This window comes from Dermacentor silvarum, chromosome 1 (genome assembly GCF_013339745.2).
Source record: "Dermacentor silvarum isolate Dsil-2018 chromosome 1, BIME_Dsil_1.4, whole genome shotgun sequence".
Lineage (NCBI taxonomy): Eukaryota > Metazoa > Arthropoda > Arachnida > Ixodida > Ixodidae > Dermacentor > Dermacentor silvarum.
In genome coordinates, this window is record NC_051154.1 from 229,129,728 (window position 1) to 229,156,249 (window position 26,522).

A 26,522-nucleotide genomic window follows, 5' to 3' on the forward strand; every position below is an offset into this window, starting at 1 on the left:
AGCAAGCAAAGCAAAGCAAAGCAAAGCTAGCCAGCTAGCTTCGAATTTAAGTGTAATTCGCTTGACTATCGTTATACCGTGTTTGCAAAAGAGTTTGATACAGCCGCACGCTGTCTAAACAGCGTGACTGACTTATACGCGCAACAATCTGTGTGCTGGAGGAACGCTAAAAAACAACGGTTAGTTTTAATCTCTGTACGCTGTAAGACTACCGCGCGACTGGCCGCTCGAGGCACTTTGCGCATATTCGCGGGCTTCTTTCACTCTCAGAAAAACCATTTTATGTAGCACGTATTAAGCAACAGAAAGCTGTATCGGCGAGTTTTTCGTGTTGCTCTACAATTTTCTCTTCGACACTTTTCATCTAATCGTATTTCAGCTAGAAGTTGAATAACTAATTAAGACTAATTATGTAATTAGACGGAATGCAGAAAAATAACCCGAGTATCTCCAAGCGACGGCAAACAACTTTACCTTGGTTCTGTACAGCTACGTGTCATTTGCATATTCTTAAATCTTGGTGCATGATAGTTGACACACCCTGTATATATAAATATATAGCTCCAGAGAAACGAGTACGACATACGTTGTTTTCGCACAATATATTTCTGACGTTCGGCTGGTGGACCAGCCTTTGTCAAAGTAAGTAAAAGGCTGGTTCCCTAGCCGAAATGTCAGAAAAATATTGTGCAAAAACTACGTATGCCGTACCTCTTTTGTCTGAAATTGTACCCCGGGGCCCGCATGATTCCTACATTCCTACACTCGGTATATATATATTTAGGACATGAAGCGACTTTTGTGTACTCAGTGTAGGGTAGCCAATCAGACTCCTGACTGTTCATCATCCCGGCCTTCCTTATATATATATATATATATATATATATATATATATATATATATATATATATATACATGTCCCACCCTCTTGGGTAATAAACGATTTCCCCGGCTACTGGACTATGCTGCCGGTGCAAATGCCCGTATAGTGACACTTTTGACGTGCTTGTGACTTGTGTTAGTGTGTCTAGTGCGCGTTGGGATTGTTTATTGCCATAGCAATTATAGGCAGGTGGTACTGCTGATTGCGACCGCCAGCGTGCCCTATCTTGGAGGTAATCTGCGGCGGGTACAAAGGTTGTTACATGAGCCGAGATGGCTGTTGGCGTCATGAGCGATGCGTGCTTGCGCGCTTCGTGTTGGCGGTCTCGTAATCTCAATTTTTGAAGACGCATTCAAGTTACAGGCAGTACGAAGTTTTCGCTCGCCCCTCCTGCCGCTCTCCATCACTCCAGCGTTGTGATAACGAGTGTCCGTGGTCATCGAGGAAGATCAGTTCATGTTTGCCTGTCTGCGCGTGACACCATGCTTGTTAATTTAGTTGGTAAGCGAATGTTTACTGCAATTTGTACGCTCGATAAAGCTGCTAACCTTACTTCGTATAGCTGTCTACTGATTTGCTGTCGCAACCAATGCTTCGCCTTTCGCGCGAAACTGCGACTTTTTTTCTTTCTTCATTGTTCTTTTTTCTTCATATTCGTTATGCCTGAGTGGTGAACTTGGGATTTCGGGACAGCCAGCCTATAAAGAAGCCTAACGTCCTATTTTTTTACATGGAAGAAAACAGAAGAATATGCGACTGTCGCGGTGAGCTGGGCGCCGTATTTCGCCGCGGCGATCGACGAAATAAATGTGCTGCTACTCACGAGTCCGATGAAGATGAATGAAAGCTGGACTACGTCGGTGTAGGCGACAGAATAGACGCCCCCAAAGACAGTATACAGCACAGCCACGGCCGCCGACACGCCCACGGACACATAGCTGTCCAGCCCGGTCACCACGCTCAGCGTGCTGCCTGCGAAACACGGCCGTGGGAGAGAGAGGCTGTAATGGGAAGGGGTCGGAACTTACGCCAAGCTGCATGCTTGCTTGTGCAGAACGCGCTTCGATGGAGCAAAGCACCATCTTTTCAGTCCAACTCTCCCATTTTAAAATCAGATTTACGCTGCAACTTACAAGGTTGCTAATGCTATTGTGATTGCTTATGGTGTATTTCACTTATGAGGTACACCTCGCTGTCTTCGCGTATAAATTGTGGATGTGAAGCCACGTAGGATGACGGTATTCCGAGCTGAGCTTCGAAGTGGCAAGGAATCTTTCGATCGCAACTGTATGCATATATTCTCTGATGAGAACCGATGAGTAGCGTTTAGCGATAAGGATCGAATGGGTTTATTTAACGTGTTCAAGGTCGCGGCCAGACGCGGTCTTCTTTGGACGCTACGTAGGCAGATGATAAGTCGTGCTGGTCAACTTAAGTAAATATTGCGTTTTGCATTGTTGAGATAAAAAAAGCTAGTAAAATAAGTCATTCACTGCTTCAGTTGCTCACCTTTTGTGCCCGAGAACCAACTGTTTACTAGTAGCAAGAAATGCCCAAAGCTGGCATGAATCTGACGTTGGTAAAGATGACTACCCAGCCTCACCCTTGGTATCTTGTTCCGTGGGGTGACAATTTAACGCATTATTTTTGTGAACCACTTCATCTTGCGTTACGTATTTCTCCCCATACATAACTGTACATAATGCCCTTCTGCAAATATGTAGTCCATAGTTTTATCGAGCTGCGCAAGGCATCCAGGCGCTCACAGATTCCATAGATGGCTTAGAAATCACGGCTATAAATATCGACGTGGAAGTTGTCCGTGACGTTCCGTGCAGTAATAGACTTGTGAGCTCAGTTACACGCATGCTTTATTGCCTTGCAGGCGTTTGTCGTATGTTCCGTTTCATGCAGTTATTCCCCATGTGCTTTCCTAGCGATATAAAACGCCGACGAACGCTGCTGCCGTCACTGTTTATTGAATGCAGAGTACAGAACAGTATTGCTGATTAAAACACAAGAAAAATAGTGTAAGGTACGCTGGTTAGTAAAGCGAATGTTAGTTCATTGGCGTTTCGTCTGTACACATCTTTACGCGAAAATTAATCGTCCTTTCTTAAGCCATGCAGGAGCGCATTTCACATGATTTGTTGTTTTGTGCGCCAGCAAATGAGTTTATGCGCGTTGCTTCTAGAAATAAAATTCAGCTGACAGTATCGTTGTGTTTTGTCTCTCTTGCTGTTGCCCGCGTTTTAACAGCGCAAGAAAAAAAAAATCAGCACGTTCAAAAGTGAGCCCTGTTGACGCTCCCGTACGGCATGTACCGGGTGTTCATTTTTAAGTTTTACGGAATTTTTAAAAATCGCCTGTGGCAGGATAGCATAATTCTTATTGTTGAGCTGAGTTATTCGAAAAGGCGGACATTAGTAGCAGGAGAAATCGAAACACAAATTCAACTAATTAACAAAAATTGACCAATGAACTTCTTACTTAATTGCTTTACGACAAATATTGCAATTTACGAATTGTAGCCGGTGAGTTTGCAAGACGCATCCACTTGAAATGAATTTCCAGGATGACACAAGTTTCGAGATATTATTTACCACAGTGTGGGACGAAATACATGGGCGTTCCAGTTACTTTTGTGCGTTAATGTATAAAACAGCATTTTGGTAAAAAAAAAAAGTAGGTGGAACAGTGCATTTTTACGACGAGTTTGATGGCGCATATCTCCAAGCTGGTGTCATTCTGGAAATACATTCCAAGGGCTGACAAGCTCACCGCTCTCGTAAAGTAATTAACTAAAAAGTTCAGTAGTCGATTTTGTTAACCAGTTGAATATGTGCTTCGATTTCTCGTGCTATAGACTAATGTCCGCCTCTTCGAATAACCCAGCTGAACTATAAGAATTATGCTACCTGCCGAAATCCGAAAAACTTAAAAAATGTCACAGTTTCGCCCTAAGGGCGAAGCAGTGAATGCGATAGCAACACAGCAATGTCATACGAAGTAAGGTGAGCGGCTTTGGTAGCAATGTGAATTGTAGTAAACATGAGCTGATTAAGTAAGCAGGTGTGCTGCGGCGTAAGTAGACCGACATGAAGAGAGACTCGATGACCACGAACAGGTGCGTGTGAAACGGTGGCGTTGATGAGAAGCGCTTCCCGTGGGCAGCGCGTGCGAAGGGACACACCTGTAGTGCTGCACTGCCGACCCGGGCAGCATTGCATGCGTAGCGTGCGTTGGAAAATGTGGCCCGACTATTACTAACTGAATGAACAAGCGTGGTGTGAGCGCGCACAAACAAACACGAATAGATCACACTGAATAGACAGTTTTAGCAGAGCGCCGCTTACGCTCAGATTTCACGCTCTGAGGTACTGCAGGGAACTGCGTAGATTTTGTATTTGATAAGCGCGTCTTGCGGAGACGCGAGCGACGCGTTATCAACTTGGCTGCACAACGAGGAAGAGGCCAAGTAGACACGCTGTCACGCTCCGCTCAGTCGGCTTTGTAGCGGAGCGAGGAATGCGATCTTCGTTCCGCTGACGGTATGAGCGTTGTGCGCAACCGCACTAGCGTTCCCGCTAAGCGGTTTTGTGGCATTTGCTAGCATATGCTGGTCTGAGCAGAGCGGACAGCAAGCCCTCAGCTAAAACACTCTAATGACTGCAGACAACGACTGTTAAAACGCTGGCAGCAAGCGCATACGCCGCACCAACGGGCGAAGGTAATGTACGTGCGGTCTATCGCTTCAACGGAAACTGAGCGGCGAATGCACGGCGCATAAAGGTCAGAGCCGTGTGGAGATAAGCGACGGTGCGAGCGAGCGACGAGCGCGGTTGTTGGCAGAGTAGAAGTGCGCCCCCCCCCCCCCCCCGCTCCCTCCGGTGCTGGCTTCTTGCTTCCTTGCTTGCGCGTTGGAGATGAGTGCGTTCGCTCTCCGTGATAGCACGCGTCCCCGCACGCTTCCGCTCGGGCATACGGCGCGCGGTGAAGATTTTATCTATAGGGAACCTGACGGCGACGGCGACGACGACGGCGATGCCGACGGCAGAAATCCGGTTGAAGTGTCCATATAATTGCTATCGCAATAAAATCAATCCCTGCATAAGGCTCTTTAGAACTATGCTCACGCAGCACCACTGAAACAAAGACACACAAAGAAACAAGTAGCACAGAACAAGCGCTGACTGCCAACTGATTTTTTATCTGAAGGACGCCAGCCCTCATCAAGCGTGCCCTGTCTTGCGTTATCAGAAAAAGAAATAGCCTTTTTTTTTTACATCATGGACTGTGATTGTGTCATGCACTTATATTTGTGTACAGATAGAATCACACTTGTCTAGAGCAGTCGAGCGGCCGGCTGCGGACTGCAGAAGCGCCGCTTACCGGCAGTCGCTGGGTTCGAGATATGTTGGATGCAGGCGCCAAAAGCCTGCATGCGGCATGGCTTCTCGCGGCCATTTATGTTATCGGCCTGTAGATTTTTTCACTTACGTGGGTGGGCGGGATCTGCGCTTACTCGCTGCCTGCTTCGTCGGGTGCAGCCGGCGCCTCAGCTGATAAGATAGCAAAAAATGCGTTTTACTTCGCGTCAGTCGTCGTTTGCGTCTATCACTTCATGTGCCAATTGCCGTTGACGTCACCATTCACCGAGGCGCCAATGAATCATTGCCATTTTTTATCTTGAATCATGTGTAGTTCTCAGAGCCAGTGCATGCATTCCGTTGCACATACACGCTTATCACGGACAGCGGTCTTTCCACAAGCGACAGCAAGCAAAAAACACAAAAAAATTAGAAGAAAAAGACAGTAAGATAACTGACTATCTCTTATGATCAAATTTACAGGCTGACATCGCAGATAGGCCGCAAGTGCACATGCCGCGAGCAGGCTTTTGGCGCTTGCATCCAACATATCTCGAAGCCAGCGACTGCCGGTACGCGGCGCTGTTGCAGCCCGCAGCAGGCCGCTCGACTGCTCTAGACAAGTGTGATTCTATCTGTACGATGCCTATTCCGGGCTGAATACATAGAAGCTGACGTTGTTCGCATAAAAAAAAATTCAGTTGGCAGTCAGCGCTCGTTCTGCGGTATTTGTTCCTCTGTGTGTCCTTGTTTCAGTCGCGCTGTTTGAGCAAAGTTCTAAAAGATGAACGAACTAGCACCAAGATGTTACCAATATAACGCTCCTCACGAACGTGCATCAGGGTGTAACGCTGTAATGATTATTGCGCATATGATGCTTGCGCGCGAGGACCGCACTTGTATGCAACTAGACTTTTTCGCGTGTTTTACGCTGCTGCCGTTATCACTCCAGCGGAATTGGCGCTGCACCTGTGTGCGCTGTCTGCATAGCGCGCCGCACATGCGCAGGTATAACGATGACCGAATTTTATAATAAGGATAAAAAAAATTGTTCGCACATGTCAAGGCCAACGGACGCCGCACGGGAACGCGAGAGCACATGCGCGTGCCAGTTCCCCTTATGTCAAGGACACACGAAGGAAAAATTGGTTAATCTATGGCATCGCATTAACAACTTCAAGAAAGCTTCGCTTCGCATAGAGTTAAACGTGTCCGTTTGGATCTGCATTATGTTTTTTTTTTCTTTACTTGTCTTTATCACCATGAAAACGGAACTGACCTAAAAAGAAGGTGTTCCAATTAACTACAGAGCCAAACATTAAAATAATGCGTTACCCCGCAGGCGATGGAATATCACCCTGGGTATATTTCTTTGGTCGTCATGGGCTACTCTCAATATTGTTGTGGGGATCTTAGTTAGGTTATTACTTCGACTGAGCAATGCATTTTCTTAAAATGTTTGTTTTAGAGCATACTGAGAGTTGTATTCGGAAAATGCTTTCACGGTGGGCGAATTTCGATGGGGGCGAATTGCGAAAACACCCGTGTACTTAGATTTAGGTGCACGTAAAAAAAAAAAAAAAACCAGGTGGTTCAAATTATTCTGGGGTCCCCCACTACGGCGTGCCTCATAATCAGTTCGTGGTTTTGGCACGTAAAACCCCATAGTTTAATTTTAAAATGCTTTATAGTATGTTTAAAAACACCCGATGCCGTAATTGTTTCCATAAAGCTATTTTCGCATGGTTAATTATTGGACTTTAAAGGACCCCAGGTGGACAAAATTAATCAGGAGACGTCCACTATACGGCTTGATTCATAATTAGATCATGGGTTTGGCACGTAAAACACCGGAATTTATTTAATTTTATTTATTATCACTTTCGCACTTCATCATTGGCTCGGACGCCGCTGCGCCACCGTTATCACCAGGATCGACCAGTCAAGATAAGTTGAGTGGAAAATGAAATAGATCTTCACAAAATATGGTCCAGCTGGTATGTACTACTCCCGTTCTCAGGCGAGCACGTGGACGTCTTTCTCTGAAACGCACTTGAGAGCTTTGAGTGCAATCAAGGCACGCAAATGACCTTTAGTGAAATCCCCCCCCCTCCTTTTTTCCTTCTTCTTCTTGTTCTTTCTTTTTCTACAGTTTCGCGAGATTTCTTCAGAGCCAAGAAAAAAGGTAATCGCATAAGAGAGAACATACAGAGAACTGCTGTGGGTGTTTCTCAGCATGACTATCAGCTTTTTTCTATAAACTACTTATGCTGATTAGCCGATGACGACTGCAAACAATATGCATCTGCCATATATGTACCACCTCCTTAAAAACAAACAGAAAGCAGAAAAAAAAGTTTGATTCCTAGTTACGCGAAGCACCCTGTGTATATGTGCATATACATCACCTTATGAGCGATGCTCCGGAAGTCACGTGTGCCTGCAGCTGCTAGATGCTACTATCTTTTTCGAATCAACAGAGTCACGGCCACCAGCTTCCTGAGACAGTTACGCTAGTGAATCAACTCTTGCCACTTGCAGTTTACTAGGAACGCAGCAATGTAGCTGATATTAACACTACTTTTTATTAGCAACTATATATATACAGTGGCATTTCCTTCGGTCCTCCTTCTTTCACGCACTCTACCCCACTCACCTTCCCCCCGTTTCTTATTTCTTAGCCGCTTGGACATTTATGTTTGTGGGATAGCTGGCTCTTCGGTGGCATATATTTTACATATTTGCACCGTTTACTAAAAGATACACACTTTTTTTCTTTTAACAAAGTACACTTCGCCACTCTTACTGTCATATTTTACCTGCTGTGCAGTTGCCTTATGGGGTGTATATGTGCGCGTGTGTGTGCGTGAATGTGCTGTGAGCATGTGTTTGTTGTAGCTTCAAATGTCCAAGCTACACAGTTTTGTAAATGTTCTTGCTTGTTGCGGTCATTCTAACACGCGATGGATTATCTATGCGTTGGTCCTCAAGCAACAGTACGTGCTAGCACGTATAATAGCTCTTCAAGGCTTTAGCGTCAGTTAAAAAAGAAAAGAAAAGAAAACATTCTGGAGTTGTACGCGCCAAAACCACGACCCAATTATGAAAGATGGCGTATAGGGAGTGGTTCCGAATTAACTTTGACCCCCTGGTCTTCAAAAACGTGCACCTAAATTTAAGTACACGAACGTGTTTGCATTTTACCCTCATGGAAATCGAACGCGAATCGAACGCGCGACCTCGCCCTCAACAAAAGAACGCCATCGCCGCAACGCCGCCGCGGAGGATAGCGGCAGTTGCCCAACAAGCGCTAGCTCATCTGATAAGAGTAATAAAAAAAAAAAAAAATACGCGGATCCCAGCCTTGTGGGAATCGATGTAAGCGAAGCTTTCTGTGCTGTTTGCTTTGATTGAGGATAATTAGCGGTGGTGTCGACGGCGAATGTTTTTATTTCTTCAGAATTTAGTGCAATACGAGATTGTTGAGTTGATGATAAACGTTACCTTGCGTGCCCCACTGCTGCTTGTCTGCGTGTAGTACGCAGAACACACAACGATACGTGTCTGCTTGAGGCGTTTGTTGTTCGCCATTATTCATAACCTCCGAGAAGGTTAGCATTGTCGTTGCCTCACACGGCAAATCACATCGTGCCCGAAGTGTTAAACTTTATTTGAATTATGGGGCTGTATGTGTGCCAAAACCACAATCGGATTATCAGGCACGCCGTAGTGGCGATCTCCGGATTAATTTTGAATTTTGGAGTTCTTTAACGTGCACATAAACCTAAGTAGACAAGCGCGTTTGTATTTCGCCCCCGTCGAAATGCGGCTACCGCGGTCGGGATCGAACGTGGGACCTCGAGCCACGATATAGCCCACTTCTAACGCGGCGGGCACAGAAGTATTGATTTGACGTGCGGCCGGTTCCTTAGTGACGTTACGGCGCTTTGATGCGGCTTTGCGTCTGCACGCCCTGCGTCAGTTTTCCCCCTCTATACAAATATGCATGGTGTTTATTTTTCAGAAATAGTAGAAACATACCCTGCCCTACCTTGAACTGAAATTTATCCTGTTTGTCCGCAACAGCTGTCGCGCCTAGTAGTAGCATTTCCTTGCCTTCTTATGTCGTCTTTTCCCTTACCTGCCCTCCCCCCATATATGCGAGCTGCGAGCGGAGAATGTCAAGCCTGTTATTCACTCATGATTACGTCGCGCTGAGTTTTACACTGGCAAAAAATAACAAAGAAGGGAACAAGGACGTGGACGGACGTTGTGCTTCATCCGTCCGCGCCCTTGTTCCCTTCTTTGTTATTTTTTTTGCCAGTGTAAAACTCAGCGCAACGTGATCGGGAAAGTGCACAAATTAGCCCCTTTCATTGCTTTACTTCATGTTATTCACTCGTTTCGTGAGTGCGTCGGTTCTGCCCATTGTCTGCCTCCTCTTCCTACCTTCTCTCTACCATTCTATCTACCTCCCCTCTGGACGGTTGCACGTTAGTACAAAGGTAAGCGCTTCAGCTTCTGCTATGCTTTTGCGGGGGGTCACGGATAATTACAGCAGTCAATAGTGTATTGTGGCGATGCCCAGGGGGTTTCAGAGGGCATTGTTGCGACGCGATGGCCAGTTGTCAATTCAGGCTCGGCTGGCCTCCTTGAAGCCCTTGGGTTCAGGGATAGCAGGGAGAAAGTAAACATGTCCGGATTAGAGATTAGCAAAAGGCGATTGGAGGTTTGGTGGCAGAAAACTATAGGGAGACCACAAACAACGGAAGCGTACAAAAACAAAGTTCCCAATAGTGGCTCCGAAGTTCGATGCTGGGAATTATTTGGGTGTTTTTTTTTTAAAGAAAAAGATACGTAGTACATTAGGGAAAATAAGAACAAGAGCTTGGTGGCGTAACCGCCCACCGCCCCGTTTCAAAGGGCACGTTCATAGCATCCACCCATCCATCTTCCATCCATCCGGAAAGGTCCAAACGAGTTTCTCGCGTCGCCTTTCCTCCCTGCCGCGCTCCTGCCATGTATCTACACGCTCTGAACCACTCCCCACGCGGCGTGCAAGACAGCGACAGCAGCAGCAGTGGAAAAGTCGAAGGAAGAGCCAATGACAGCTATCGTTTTAAAAAGGTTCACACATCCGTGCGTAATGCACGTCGCACGCACCGAGTGCGCTGAGGATGGACCCGCACCAGCAGACCTCTCCGACGAGCGCGGGCAGGAACAGCAGGCTGGCCATGGTGACACCGAACGTCTCCTGCAGCGGGTCCATCATGGTCACATAGCCCGCACGCCACACGGGGCCCGCGATGATCAGGCCACCTGCACAGACAGGACACGCGCTTACAGCAGCCAGCTGCTGCTCCAGCATGCACGCTTGTATAGAGAGCTCTTGCTGGCACACGTGAGATAAGATATGTGCTTTGAGATATATGTTTAAGTCTAAAGGCGCGCAGTCCATAGATTGGACGACGCGAGGGACGGGGACAGCACTGTAGCGAAATGTTAATTTGATCGCATGTATACGGCATATGGGTGCTCCTCGCATTTTTTAGATGAACATTGGGCACTGATTAAAGAACAGGTCCAGCTAATTAAATTGATATGCTTGGCGTAAGTATTCCTCAGCATTTCGATGGAGGCGAAATGCAAAAACGCCCGTGTGCTTGCGTTGTAGTGCACGTTAAAGAACCCCAGGTGGTCAAAATTAATCCGGAGCCCTCCACTACGGCGTGCCTCATAATCAGAACTGGTTTTGTCACGTAAAACCCCAGAAAGAATTCCTCAACGTTATCACTATTTTATTCTTAGGTTGTGAATGTGGTGGCTGCTCCATTGCCTGAGCAGCCTTTACAGATGGAAGAGGGCTAAATTCATGGGGGAAACGATTGGTTGCGCGTAGCTGCAGTCCTCAGCCGTGTTGCCTACAGCGGCCGTTGATTTGGCAGGTGTACTGTATTGATCTCACTGTGTAAAATGTGAAGCAAGCCGTGCTATGGCCGGGCTCTTATGGATCTCCCCACCCCCACAGTGTATACATACGTGCCACGGTTACTGAGGTCATTGTCATCGTCATTACAAGATGGAACATCCTCGTATCTTACGAGCGCCGTCCGAAGTGGGGACTGTAAGCACACTCGTCCCGAAACATAGCTGAACTTTCGGACCAACCAAGCCATGGGTTAAGGGCATTGAAATTATAGAGTTGTACTGATATGGTGGCTAGAGGAGAAGTATGCCGATCGATCCGTCCGGAGGGTAGTTCACTACTTTTCCGCTTCATTACGCAGAAATGGCCCTGCGGTCAGTAGAACGCTTCTGTGCTGCACGTGTCGTCTGGTACTTGTGGCAGACGGCGCCCAACAAGTAAAGCACGCAGATTGAAAAAAAAAATGGTCATGTGTAGCCACCGGTTTGTGCAGTGAGACGCTACGTGTCTCTGTTATTGCGCGTTTAGAAGTTGCTGAAATATGTGAAAGCTTCTACAACGAAAAAGTGAGCGGCAATGTTAGCGGAAGCTCATCGAAAAAAGTCGCAGTTTCGCCCTAAAGCCAAATCATCGATTGCGATAGAAAATTTGTGGGAAGCTATACGAAGTATGGATAGTAGTTTTATCGGCCGTACAAACTCGTAAACATAGGTATACTTACTAGCATGGTGTCACGCGCGCACAAGCAAACATGAACACATCTCACTCAATGACAACGAAAACTGGCTGTCAAAACGCTGGAGTGAAGAAGACTTCTCTGACACAACGTCACAAGACACGCCGTGTTCTGCTGTACCTCGGTTTCTAGTCTCGCGCGATACGCAAGGCACAACCTCCTCTCAATCATCGACCTCGACGTCCCAAGCAGGAACCACTCGGCAACTGCGACCACCAGAGGCTAGGCGACCTCTAGATCGCTATGGAGGCTTCATCTAAGGCAAGAAGAATTGATGTCTCGTCTCAGAAGACCACAACGATGAAGTGGACGCACTAGTTAACCAGGCGCTTGGGCACGAGCACGCCTCACGCGTCGAATGCTAGCCGCTAGCCAGTGCTTGTTCCATAGATTAAGCTGCTGTCTGCTGATACGTTTCTTATTTCTTATATTTAATAAATCGTCGGTAGCCACCAACGGCTAGGCAGACGCAACATAATGCAAGTGAAATTAGGAACGACATTAAATGACCAAAAGTCAGTTTCACGAGGAGTGCCACAAGAAATCGTCCTGACCCCCTTACGGTTGAATGCTGCCATGGCTGGCCTGCCTGAGGCATGAAGACAGCGTACAAGTCTGTACGCGTGTCCAAATACGTCGATTACATTTGTATTTGGTTCAGTGGTTATCAGCAAAATCGTCTGGCTTTAATAGCCAAGAAGACAGCCATGGACACGCAGGTTTACCGAGCGACAGTCTTATTAGAAATATAAATGAAAAATCACGCTTTGCTTTCTGTCCTGGAATGCACAGAAGGGCAGCGACATTGTCAATCAGCATCGGAAGCTTACCAATCAAGCAGACAAGACAAGCGCGTCTCCTTGGTGTAACGCGTGACTACAGGATGCAATGTCATCGAGCCGTGGATACTATCGTTTCGTCACTTGTTACGCGTCTCAACGTGATTCGAAGAATCGCTGATGCACATGTGGGAAGTTATCAGACGTCAGTGATGGCACGCAGCACTGGTGGTCATCGGAGTGCTTTATTAGCTATCTTTCACCTCGCCGCCCGGAGCGCAGTACATCATCTTGGAATCGCTACACAGAAAAGGCCGCAAAATTGTTCTTGGGCAATTAGACGCAACCATGAATCAAAGGTCCGTCATGAGTGCCAATCGCTCCCTTTGCATCTGCTCGCTTCTCAAAGACTGTAATGACGCAGCTTTGTCGCTTGAGGGAGTCCGACAATGGAAGCGCTCGGCTCCAACATCTCCAACAAAGTACAGAATCCCGTGCTTTTGTTGCTTTCAGCACTCTCAGAGCCCTTGGTATTGGTTTCTCACGAAGAAGAGAGCGAACGGAGCCGCCGTGGTCATTTCAGTCTGTAGAACGCCATCTAAAGATTTCTGGTACGTATTACCACCAAGCGCGCTACACCTGTTGCACAAGTCCTTAGTGCTCGAGCAGTTAGATAGCACGTATAGACACTAGGCTACAAGTATTCATCGTGGGTTTTGTTGACACGGATCGAGAGGCTAGTGCTTCAGCTTTCATGATACTGTGCCTGGGAGCCTCGGGGCTGCCCGACTTATGCGGATTCTTTCTACGACGGAAATCGAAATTATAACTATTGAAGCTGCCTTGTGGAAACTTGTCTTTCCCATAAAACCAGTAGTGATATTATCAGACTGCAATGCAGCACTTCAGCTACTCCATCAAGTATTTCCACAAGAAATTTCCACAAAAAAGCAGGAGCCAACGTTTCGACAAGTTGACTTTTCTTCAAGGCGACATATGCTCTCCTCGGCACAGTATATATAGGTAGAGTCCTTCTAAAGGGGAGAGAAGGTAAGGCGGGTGGGTGAGGTAACGAGGGTATGTTAGTGGCGAGGGTGTAGAATTGAAAAGAAAGTTAATGCACTACTGATAGTCGGTGGAGGAATTTGAGGCAGCGCTGCATGTTAGCCGGTTGACGTGTCATCGTAGGTGCCTCTTTTCGTGGAAGGGGCCTGGACGACGAGGAGGGGGAGGGGGGGCGGTATCTGCTCCACTGGAGGTCAGTGAACTATTGTGTCTGACAGAGAGAATAAAAGTAGCGGCAGAAAAATGGCGCTCGTGGAAAAAAAATAGAGGGGGGGGGGGTAAATAGCTAAATAAAAGAACGAAAGGAATGAGTGAAAGTAAAGGGAGGTTGGGATATTCTTCACAATCTACTACCGAATAAGGAGGAAAAAACAACAAAAAACAAAAGAAAAAAAAACTAAGCAACTCAATGAAAAATAACTAAGTGCTGTTGTTGCCTATGCTTTGAAGTTTAGCATAGCGAATAGATTCTAAAGCTCCCTTTGAAACGTTCATGCCTATAGGTTGCAATGTGTTGAACTTATGGTTGAGGTACGATTCTCTATATTTTCTGTCTCGCGCAGAACGGAAATTTGACTGTAGTATGTAGAGTTTAAGTTCGTCAAAGTTATGACCTGGTTGGTTGAAATGCTCGGCGACGGCTTTGGGAAGCTTTTTAGCTGTCTCCGCGCGATGTCCGTTTAACGTGACGTTCATTGATTGTCCCGTTTCGCCCATATATTGTTTCTTACAGAAGGAACACTCAACCATATAAATTACATTGGAGCTAGTGCAAGCAAAGCTAGTTTTCATTTCGTGTGTGTACCTATTTGCGGTGCTTTTAATTTTAAGGTCACTTTGAAGGTGCCTGCAGGTTTGGCACCTGGGGCGAGAACATGCTTTTATTACGGGGGAATGCTGTTGGCCGACTTTTGCATGCACTAACATGTCTTTAAAGTTTCTGTTGTGGAGACAGGCAACCCTTGGTACATCCGGGAACGCTTTTCTCAGACTCTCGTTACTTGATAATATTGGGTGGTATTTTCGTAGGATGTAGTTATAATTTGGGAGGGCATTAGAATATTTTGTTTGAAAGGCTGGTGGTCTATCAGATTCTGGCGTAGGTTGTTTCTTAGCTAATGCCGACTGCCTCTCTAATCCTGACGCGACATCATAAGCCCGGTCGAGAGGAATTTCTGGATGGTTTCGTTTTGCTAGCGTTACTTTAAGGTCATTTAGGTGGTGGATATAATCGTTATGTTCGCTACAGATTCTTCTTATTCGTTTCGCTTGTCCGACGAAAATTCCTCGCTTGCAGTGTAACGGGTGATTACTGGTGTTGTCTAAATACTGATGGCTATCCGTAGGCTTCCGGTAAAGTGTTGTTCTCAGTTTTCCATTTTCTAGGTAAACCATCGTGTTGAGGAAATTGACCTGACTATACATATATCATATACATACATATACACATATTGATCTATACATAAAACTAATCTCAAAGGAGATTCTAGAGTCAACGCGGCATTGCCGCAAGCGCAAAAATTTGTCCCCCGCTGAACACAAAATTCTTAAAGAACTCGCAGAAAGAAAGGATATTGTAATAAAACCGGCAGACAAAGGCGGCAGTATCGTAATCTGGCCCATAGAAAAGTACAAAAATGAGGCCTTCAAACAATTGCGCAACCACACCCATTACCCAAAACTCGACTCTAACCCATGGCAACTTCGGTTAACGGCAACCTTGTCTAAAGTACAATAGCGCAACTGCTGTCCCAGGAACTAATCACGCAGTCCTGAATATTCCTTCATCATGCCCAATAACAAAGAAGCCGTCCGCTTTTGCCTTCTTCCTTAAATACATAAGGTTCCCGTAGAAAAAATATTTACAGCAGAAATTGCAGGCAGGCCTATAGTGTCAAATAACAACACACCTACCGAGGCACTATCTAAATTCTTGAATCACCATCTGTCAAACATCCCAACCACCCTATCATCTTATACTCAAGCTACGCCCCACTTCCTTCGAATGATCGGCTCGATTAACGCTAACCAAATCCTCTCCGACCGCGATATTCAAGTAACTTTAGATGTTTCTGCTCTTTACAGTAACATACCCACGAGGGAAGGAATTGAAGCCGTGTCGAAGTCCCTCACAGTCAATCCCCAAGCGCACGCTCCTGAAGTTTACCTGCTACTTCTCGAGTTAGTTCTCACGCTCAACTATTTCGAATTACATTCTATTCACTACCTACAAACTTTCAGCACAAACATGGGAACACCATTCGCTCCCACGTATGCCAACATTTTCATGAGACAGCTTGAAGCAAACCTGATAATATCATACCTTTTAAAACCCTACACCTACCTGCGTTACATTGACGACATATTCATAACATGGGAACACGGCACAAACGCGCTAACCGACCTAATTAGCCATTTCAACCGCTTTCACCCGAGCATTAAGTTTACTGCTCATCACTTTCCTAGTCAGGTCAATTTCATCAACACGACGGTTTACATAGAAAATGGAAAACTGAGAACAACACTTTACCGGAAGCCTATGGATAGCCAGCAGTATTTATACTACACCAGTATAAATACCCGCGACACTGCAAGCGAGGAATTTTTGTCGGACAAGCGAAACGAATAAGAAGAACCTGTAGCGAAGATAACGATTATATCCACCACCTAAATGACCTTAAAGTAACGCTAGCAAAGCGAAACCATCCACAAATTCCTCTCGACGGGGCTTTAGTGTCGCGTCAGGATTAGAGAGGCAGTCGGCATTAGCTAAGAAACAACCTACACCAGAATCTGATAGACCGCTAGCCTTTATACTAAATATTCTAATGCCCTCCCAATTATAAACTACATCCTACGAAAATACCACCCAATATTATCAAGTAACGAGCGTCTGAGAAAAGCGTTCCCGGATGTACTAAGGCTTACCTGTCTCCACAACAGAAACGTTAAAGACATGTTAGTGCATGCAAAAGTCGGCCAACAGCATTCCCCCGTAATAAAAGCATGTTCTCGCCCCAGGTGCCAAACCTGCCGGCACCTTCAAAGTGACCTTAAAATTAAAAGCACCGCAAACAGCTACACACGCGAAGTGAGAACTAGCTTTACTTACACTAGCTCCAATGTAATTTATATGCTTGAGTGTTCCTTCTGTAAGAAACAATACATCGGCGAAACGGGACAATCAATGAACGTCAGGTTAAACGGACATCGTGCGGACACAGCTAAAAACATATTTAAAACAGCGCCAAAAAACACGGACAAGAAAGAACACAGGACGAGCGCACGTCCTGTGTTCTTTCTTGTCCGTGTTTTTTGGCGCTGTTTTAAATATGTATGATCAGTACCAACTAGCTCGCACCCAAACCCTTCTGAAACAGCTAAAAAGCTTCCTAAAGCCGTCGCCGAGCATTTCAACCAACCAGGTCATAACTTTGATGAACTTAAACTCTAGATACTACAGTCAAATTTCCGTTCTGTGCGAGGCAGAAAATATAGAGAATCGCACCTCATCCATAAGTTCAAAAGATTGCAACCAAAAGGCATGAACGTTTCAAAGGGAGCTTTAGAATCTATTCGCTATGCTAAACTTCAAAGCCTAGGCAACAGCACTTAGTTATTTTTCATTGAGTTGCTTAGTATGTTTTTCTTCTGCTTTTTTTGTTTTTTTCCTTATTTTTTTCGGTATTATATTGTAAATAATATTACAACCTCCATTTGCTTTCATTGATTTCTTTCGTTCTTTTATTTCGAATATTTACCTCCCCTCTGCCCGTTTTTTTTCGTTTTTCTCTTTTTTTTCCCACGAGCACCATTTTTCTGCCGCTACTTTTATTCTCTCTGTCAGACACAATAGTTCACTGACCTCCAGTGGAGCAGATACCGCCCCGCCTCCCCCTCCTCGTCGTCCAGGCCCCTTCCACGAAAAGAGGCACCTACAATGACACGTCAACCGGCTAACATACGGCGCTGCCTCAAATTCCTCCACCTACTATCAGTAGGGCATTAACTTTCTTTTCAATTCTACACCCGCGCCACTATCACGCGCTCGCTCGTTACCTCACCCACCCCCCTTATCTTCTCTACCCTTTAGAAGGACCCTACCTATATATACTGTGCCGAGGAGAGCATATGTCGCCTTGAAGAAGACAAGCCCACCTGTCGAAACGTTGGCTCCTGCTCTCACCTCGTTCTCGTTTTGCTCATCATCAAGCGTCTAAGACGTTTAAGATTTAAGCTGGACTTTCAGCGGCTTCAATCGCACATCAGCGTGTCCGGAAATGAAGGTGCATATGGTCTTGCGCGCGAAGCACTAACGCACAGATCAACGGAGTGCTACAACAAACCCAGCGAGCATCAAAGACAACTATTGTGAAGAACTTTCATTCCTTGGAGTATCCACATATCAGTCCTGCGTGACCAAGGGACTTAACCGTTGGGAAGCGTCCTTACTACACCATGTTCGCACCCGATCAGTGAGAATACCGGCGTGGCAACACAAGATAGTACTGTAGCCCTCACCAACGTGTTCGTTCTGCCACGCCCATGGGGAGATAGAACATTACTTGCTATAATGCCCAGCATTTGTGGAAGAGCGCAGAACTCTACTTGACGGACTGAGACATAAAATGTCTCCGTGCGCTACCGCGGAGGAATTTATCTCCCCGCAAGGACACTGGAATTTCAGGAGAGAGCTGTTTTGCCTTCTCGTGAAGTTTTTGAAAGAAACTGACCTATTCAACGAGTGGTGAAGTTTACCAAGTATTGCTAAATTTCACCAATCGTATAATGCAGTTTACAGTGCCATTGGATACGGAGTGAACCGTATGCTGTGATCAACTGCTTATTCGATGAATGTTTATCCCCGCACAGTAATAGGCGACGCTCGGGTGGAGCCATTGCCGGCATGTCTCCGCAAGGCAAGATCCGCTCGTAGCTTGCATCCGCCTTCTCGTCCCGCATGGAAGCGATGACAATGCCGCCCTACACGCGGAAGATTCGAAGCCAATTCTTCCGACTGACCCATGAGTAGACTGAGGGAGTAGCCGAACACTGCCTGGCACCACACCAGGCCCCGCTCTGTTATCACTTCCACGGTGCCGTTCAAGAAGCCGCCGTCTACCCAGGTGGCTGCGAACAAGAAGCATGACCAAGCATTCAGGTGCGCTTGGCGCAGTTTTAAAGAAGTTGCAGTTTCTTCCGAACGGCGAACCATTGAGTGCGATAGCAAATTATTAGACAGCTATAGGAAGTAAAGTTAGTAGTTTTATCGGTCATATGAACGGCTGCAAACATTCGCTTACTAACTAGATCAACAAGCTCGGCGTCAAGCGCGCACAGGCAAACATAAACACATCTCACTCGATGACCGCGGACACTCGCTGTCTGCAAGCGTGCAGCAGCGGCGAGCGAATTCCCCTTCGTGCTGCCTGTCACTTGAACGCGAACTAGATGCTGGAGAAAGCAGCGCACACGACGCCATCGGCCATCTCGGCTCGGCTAGCATTCGTCCCCAGCGCCAATCGCCTCCAAGACAGCATAAGCAAAGAAGCACCCCCCGTATAAATGCATGCAGGATGTCCCAACTATCATGCACCGAGATTGAAACATATGCAAATGCCACGTAGCTGCACAAAACCAAGGCAATGCTGTGTGCCGTCGCTTGGAGATACTCCGATTATTTTTTGCATTCTACTTAATTACGTAATTAGTCTTAATTATTTCATCAACTTCTCAAATAATATAATTACATGAAAAGTGTAAATGAGAAAAATTGTATAACAACATGAAAAACTCCCGATACAGCTTTCTCTTGCTCAATACATGCTACATAAAAGCGTGTTTCCGAGCGTGAAAGAAGCCCGCGAACAAACGCAATGTGCCTCGAGTGGCCAGTCGCGAGGCAATTTTCGTGTATTCGCGGGCATCTTTCACGCTCGGAAAAACACTTATATATATATATATATATATATATATATATATCGTATATATATGCACACTTATATACACACACTTCTATATATACAGTATAAGCGTGTGTACACTTGTATATATATATATATATATATATATATATATATATATATATATATATATGCATAATCGTCTAAGCTCTCCCATCCCCTCTCTACGCCTGCGACGTGACCAGTTTTCCACACTTCACACACATACACCTTTTAAAGACGATAGTCTTTCTTGGGGAACTTAAACGCTGAAAATTTGGTCTGTCTGTCTGTCTGTTTGTCTGTCTGTCACCCGATTCAGCCACCCGGCCAAAGTTGGACCACTTGCTTACCGCCCACACTACTTAAACTGGTACGGCTGTTCATACTTGTGAACGTTATCGATCACAAAGTAAATATTACGCATATCTGAGGCGCAACATCACTAGGTGAGTATTAGGAGGTGTGTTCCTTTAATAGAAAATACATAGATACGTAACTCTAAAGACCCTAGTTTCTTAAGCTGCGCTGAAAATGCCATGCTATGCGCGCCTACGAACGACGTTCCCCGACTGCGCGCCGACGAGCGCCCTTTGCCATGGAGGAAGGAAACCCTCTGCACAAGCTCATGTTTCCCGATGTATTGCCAGATGGCGTCCATGTCTCACGCAGCGCCTCCTCAATTTTATCAGTGCCAGCCAGATGCGGCCGATTCAACATAAAGGAAGCGCTGTCTGAGGCAGGGCAAAACATAAATGGCCGCTTGATGAAATAATGCGGTAAAATGAAATCTGTTCAAACAAACCTTCATGCCAGGACGGAAATGGTACGAGAACAGCATCACGGGTGGCCGCGGATCAGACCAGCACTCATGTAGTACGGCCGGCAGAAGACTATCTATCGTCTTTCGACGACATTTGCAGCGAAGCACGCAGATACGCGGCAAATTTCATTACTCCGTATAGCTCTCTACAAATTTGCTATCGCAATTGATGCTTCGCCTTTCAGGTGAAACTGCGACAACTTTTTTTTCATTAGTACGTTCCTATAATGCTAACGCATCAATGAAAAAAAAGTCGCCTGCCAGAGTAGGGAAAATTAGCGTCATTATCGAAGAAGCAGAACTGACGTAAGTAACAAGCAAGGTTAGTTACTTTTCTACGTAAGTATATAGTGAGTATCAAGGAAATGTGTTTGTTCGTTGCTATTGCACTGCCGCAAAAGCGCGCGCGCATACAAAAAAAAAAAAGAAAGTAAAATGTGTAACCTCTATCATTGTCCCGTTTATAAATAAACCTCAAAATGAATTATACGCAACTGCCATGCTCTTGTGAAAGAAACTTGTGAATACATTTCTAACGTAGGTGCCCTTTAGTCATGAACATTTCAATCTGTGCAATTTTAAGACTGCGAAGCACCTGGCCTTATATGAAAAGACGCTTTCAGAGCCTTAGATCGACCGTAATGGCACAATATGAAATCAATAGTTTAAGAACAATTCCAGTTCAGGCAGTGATGCGTGACGTCATAAGTGTCCTTCCGTCCCAAAGCATTAGAAGCCGCGGGTTGTTCTCTCGTATTTTCTCGATGTTTATTACAGCCTCTAAGACTCACTGTGTTGCATATGTTTCCTTTCGCGGTTGCCGTTTGAAGACAAGACAACCTCAAGTCGCTCAAGTTTCCGCCCATGACAACAACGCCGATTGTTCTCCTAGCGGACAGATTTTAACATCTCCGGTCGCCTCCTTTCTCGTCGGAGCAACCGCGCGCCAGTTTGCGTTGGCGTTCGTGCTACCGGCGTTTGTGTTAACACTTCGGCAAGTGGGACCTCGTCATCCCTTAAGCTTGGTACTCAGTGGGCGCGTTAAGTTACCGGGCTCCGAACTCCTAAGCTACGAACTCGAGTGCGCTGGGTTAAGCCACGCCTTTGGAGCGTGGCTTAACTGCGATTTTAGGTGACTGCACACGGGAACACTAACGCGTCATCTGACGCGTGTTATGTGGCTTTCTCATCTGCTGTCGCACTTCGCACGCTTTGTGAACATGGCACCGGTGACAAGATGCTGCAATTCTTGATCGACGATATCGAGCTCGAGGAACACGACGTGTGGCGACGGAGGCAGCAACATCCGTTTATGTTTGTGACGCAAGCTGTTCGCGCTGCTATCAGAGGTACCACACCATACAGTCATGGGAATGACCGACATGGCTGCATGCGGCTGTGAAAATAACAGTGACCACCTATTGTGCTGTGGTCCTCGATATGAGTTGCAGAGACCACGCCTCTTCAACGCGTTCGAACACTGGCTTCTGTCTGTCAACATGTACTTGAACATCGCCTTCTTTATTAATAGGGCGCCACGTAATTAACATGCTAGTTGTGCCTGCATATACAGCCTGTATGGTAGTAAAAAAAGATCACGTGACCAGTCCTCACCTACGATAGTGAAGGTGCTGACGACCATCCCAAAGCTGCGGCCCCCGTTCATGAGCAGTTGGCTGTCGGAAGCGTCAGACATCTCCCGGGCCTGCTGTCTCTTCTTGCGGGCCCCCAGCAGTCCCACGAGGAAAATAACCACGTACAGGACCACCATGGTGACCAAGGCGGCCACGTTGAGCGCCATGTCAGCTGCGAAGTATACCCGCGAACGCCTATATATGTGGCCAGCCATCGGAAATACTTTTTATAACTGGAATGTCATTTCGGTTACAGAGTCGTGAGCGATCGTCATCGGTGGCAGACCCATGCTGTAGATTAGTCCTGACGGGGTCGAGTTTCAGTATATCATACATCAAATATGGCGCACCATCCGCGAAATTGTGTGAACTGCGCACTGCGCGCACCAGGCTGAACCGACGTACTCTGAAAGTGGGCAGAGACCAAGGGCGCTATAGCGTAAAATGATTCCAAACTGTTTTGATTTCAATTTCTGCAATGAGCCTCCACGACTGGTCAAAACATTTTCGGGCCATTCCCAACTTCGCCTGTCTGTCACGCGACGTCACGAAAACTGCGACAGATCCCCTTTTGATATAACGTGTACACACTGATTATGCATGATTAAACCGCACAAAAGAAAAATAATCATTCCTGATTCAACGCATTTTCACCATTAGCCCTCTGCTATTGGTCCAATGTTTTCTGGCTACGCCCACTTCGCCTGTGTGTCACGCGACTTCACAAAACCGCGAAAACTCACCACGTAAAAGGGACGTGTACGCGAAAAAAAATGCATTAATATGCCGAACAGAACTGAAATTTTGCCTGAATAGCCACAGACTGCCCCGTTCCGAAAGGAATAGAAGATGGCTGGCCGCCGATCACTCAGGCCCTCGCTACTCACACCTGCCGGTGAGCATGTATTTATTTGCGCATAATAAACCTTTTTGCGCGGCAGTAAAACGTTATCGAGCCCTTTCGGCATGCATACGACATCGCTCTGCCAACTCTTCATTACTGAGGATCCGTTTTAGCGGCATTCTTATCCTTCTGTTGCACGCCGCCGCGATTTTCGACCAGCCACCACAAGCTAAGTAAGGCGAAGCGGACCAATCGGAGAAGCCGGCACCACCCTCTTCACGCGGTTATCTATTTTCACTGTGCTGGCTCGGCCCCATCGAAACCCTCTCCACTAGAGCGTGCTCCTCGCCTCTTGTCAGCCAATTAGATAAGAAAAACCGCTGAGTGTAGACAATGTTATTGGTAACCCACAGCGTTGTCTAAACAACCCAATCAAACACTCTCCTCGTTTATCGGAGGTCGCCTTTGTTCGCTTTCAAAACCAATAACATTGTCTACACTCAGCGGTTTTTCTTATCTAATTGGCTGACAAAAAAGGCGAGGAGCACGCTCTAGTGGAGAGAGTTTCGATGGGGCCGAGCCAGCACAGTGAAAACAGATTACCGCATGATGAGGGGGGTGCCGGCTTCTCCGATTGGTCCGCTTCGCCTTACTTAGCTTGTGGTAGCTGGTCAAAAATCGCGGCGGCGTGCAACGGAAAGATAATAATGCCGCTAAAACGGATCCTCAGCAAGGAAGAGTTGGCAGAGCGATGTCGTACACACGCCGAAAGGGCTCAATAACGTTTTACTGCCACGCAAAATGGTTTATCCTGCGCAAATAAATACATGCTCGCCGGTAGGTGTGAGTAGCGAGGGCCTGAGCGATCAGTGGGCAACCATCTTCTATTCCTTTCGGAACGGGGCAGTCTGTGGCTATTCAGGAAAAATTTTCAGTTTTGTTCCGCATATTAATGCATTTTTTCGCGTACACGTCACTTTGACGTGGTGAGTACTCGCGGTTTTGTGACGTCGCGTGACAGACAGGTGAAGTGGGCGTAGCCAGAAAACATTGGACCAATAACAGAGGGCTAATGGTGAAAAGGCGTCCAATCAGGAATGATTATTTTTCCTTTGTGCGGTTTAATCATGCATAATCAGTGTGTACACGTTATATCAGATCGGGAGCTATCACGGTTTTCATGACGTCGCGTGACATACAGGCGCAGTTGGGAGTGGCCCGAAAATGTTTTGACCAATCGTGGAGGCTGATTGCAGAAATTGGAATCAAAACGAATGGGAAGGCGTGCCTGGTGCGCTCCGCCGAAGAGCAGGCTTCGTTTGAGCAGGGGCGCCGTGAATTCGCTCGGGAAAGGGCTCGTGGTCGACGTGTCCATTCTAGCGTGAGTGCTTCCGAAGCCCAGGCGAAACGTCAGCGAAGAGCCGCGGACCGCGAGTTGCGGGAGCGCGATGTTGAGGCCAAATCTCAGCGAAGAGCCGCCGACCCTGAGTTTAGGGCAAACGAAGCGGAACGCCTGCGACAACATCGTCTTGCCACAGGCTTCGCTTCCCCCCATATTTTCGACAGGGGAAGGGCTGGTGATTTTTTTTCTTTAGGCTATATAGAATTTTTGAAAAACTATCTATGGGAGATAAGTGTAGTCCTTGAGCTGGATTACTCGAAAAGGCGGACGTTACTTGCACGAGAAATGGAAATGCATATTCCACTAATGAACAAAATGTTGCTAATTAAGTTTTTAACTAATTACTTCATTACATATATTGCAATTTACCAATTGTAGTTTGTGAGTTTTCAAGGTGTATCCACTAGGAACGAATTCTCAGGATTACACTACTTTCGGGACAGTCATTCCCAAAGTGTGCGACGAGATACGGGGAAATTGCAGTTAATATTGTGCTTGAATGCATAAAACGGTGTTTTGTTAAATAAAGAAAACTAAGTGGAACAACAGTGTATTTTTACTGCAAGCTAAATTAAAAAATTAAAATTAAATTATGTGGTTTTACGTGCCAAAGCCACCATCTGATTATGAGGCACGCCGTATTGGGGGACTCCGGATTAATTTGGACCACCTGGGGTTCTTTAACGTGCACCTAAATCTAAGTACACGGGTGTTTTCTACATTTCGCTACTGCAAGCTTGACAGCACATATCTCGGAACTGGTGTCATCCTCAGAATTCGTTCGAAGTGGATATGCCTTGCAAACTCACCGGTTGCAATTCGCAAATTTCAATATGTGCGTAAAAGTAATTAGTTAAAAACTTAGTGAAATTTAGTTGATTAGTCATATATGCATTTGGATTTCGGGTGCGAGAAATGTCTGCCTCTTTGAGCATTTGAGTTCAAGAGAGAGATAGATTTAATTGATCCTGGAGTGTTTTGCCTGGTGGCATGCCTAGCATGCTACTCCCTCTGGATACGATGACAATTGAAACGATGGGCACAGTTCACGACAAAGTTACACAACATGCACAAAACACAGCATTTAACACTAAACTAAAGTGTCTCATTGAGACCAGTGTCTCTAAAAAAACACAAAGGGGCCTTCATTGCGCGAGATGCAAAAGCAGTGTTAGTCCATGGGAAAAGATTCAGTTCGAGTATTACACTTATGATATTCGCCACAGTCAACACACACATACCTTGCATAACCCGATGTGCTGAACGATCAGCAGGCATATATATAAGCATTGAAGGCTTTCTGGTACAATTTTTGCCTACGACTACATATGGCACAAACTGAGAGTCAAGTTTGTAGTCCGGTATTTTGTTGCATGAGCATACTCAATTTATTTATTTATTTATTTATTTATTTATTTATTTATTTATTTATTTATTTATTTATTTACATCGCCCAGTTGGGAATTATTGAAGGGGGGTCGAAACAACAACATACAGGACAAGTAGCGAGAACAGGCGAGTTGGAATGCCTTCATGATTGGTCAGCGTAACAACTAGACACGGACTGTCCAGTTGTTGAATGCGCTGACAGATCACGAAAGCATTGAAGGCTTACATCTTGCAAGGACAAGGAAAACAATTTCGCGTTAACGACCACAGCACTCGCGTTCAATTGACTCCACTTACGAAATGTAAAATAAAAAAAATGAAAAGAAAGAAAGAAAGGAAATGAATGCGCAAATACGTCCGTACGATATCTTATTTCTCGGAACTTGTTAGCATCATCATTTTTGTGAGATATAGAGGGTATCTCAACTATCAAGCACCCAGATTTTAAAATATGCTTTTTCTACGGACGCCACTGGGTGCGAGTATATCTAAACACAGAATCAACAGGGTAGAAAGAAGGCACGCGCACACCAGAAAAAAATGACTGGGGTCGATGTGCCGGACGTTCAATTATTCCCAGGCACAAGTGCCATGCGCGTAGGAAATTTCAGTCCATCGTTCGCGTGAGCTGCACTGTCTGGCGTTGGAGAGTGCAGTTGGCTTCGCCGAGTCACCGAAAAACAAAAAAGAAGAAGGCGTGCAACACCCCATAAGAGCTCCCAAAACAGT

At 46.1% G+C, this 26,522-nt stretch overlaps 1 protein-coding gene across 1 annotated transcript; it reads right to left on the minus strand.

Moving 5' to 3' along the window:
• Nucleotides 1–1,601: 1,601 nt before the first annotated feature.
• On the minus strand, nt 1,602–22,330 carry LOC119437567 (high-affinity choline transporter 1). The gene is made up of 4 exons (XM_037704574.2): nt 22,139–22,330; nt 18,782–18,889; nt 10,417–10,572; nt 1,602–1,855 (listed from the first exon to the last, which is right to left on the minus strand). The coding sequence occupies exons 1-4, from the start codon at nt 22,323–22,325 to the stop codon at nt 1,602–1,604; spliced, it is 705 nt and encodes a 234-aa protein (XP_037560502.1). The 5' UTR covers nt 22,326–22,330.
• Between the last annotated feature and the right edge of the window lie 4,192 nt (nt 22,331–26,522).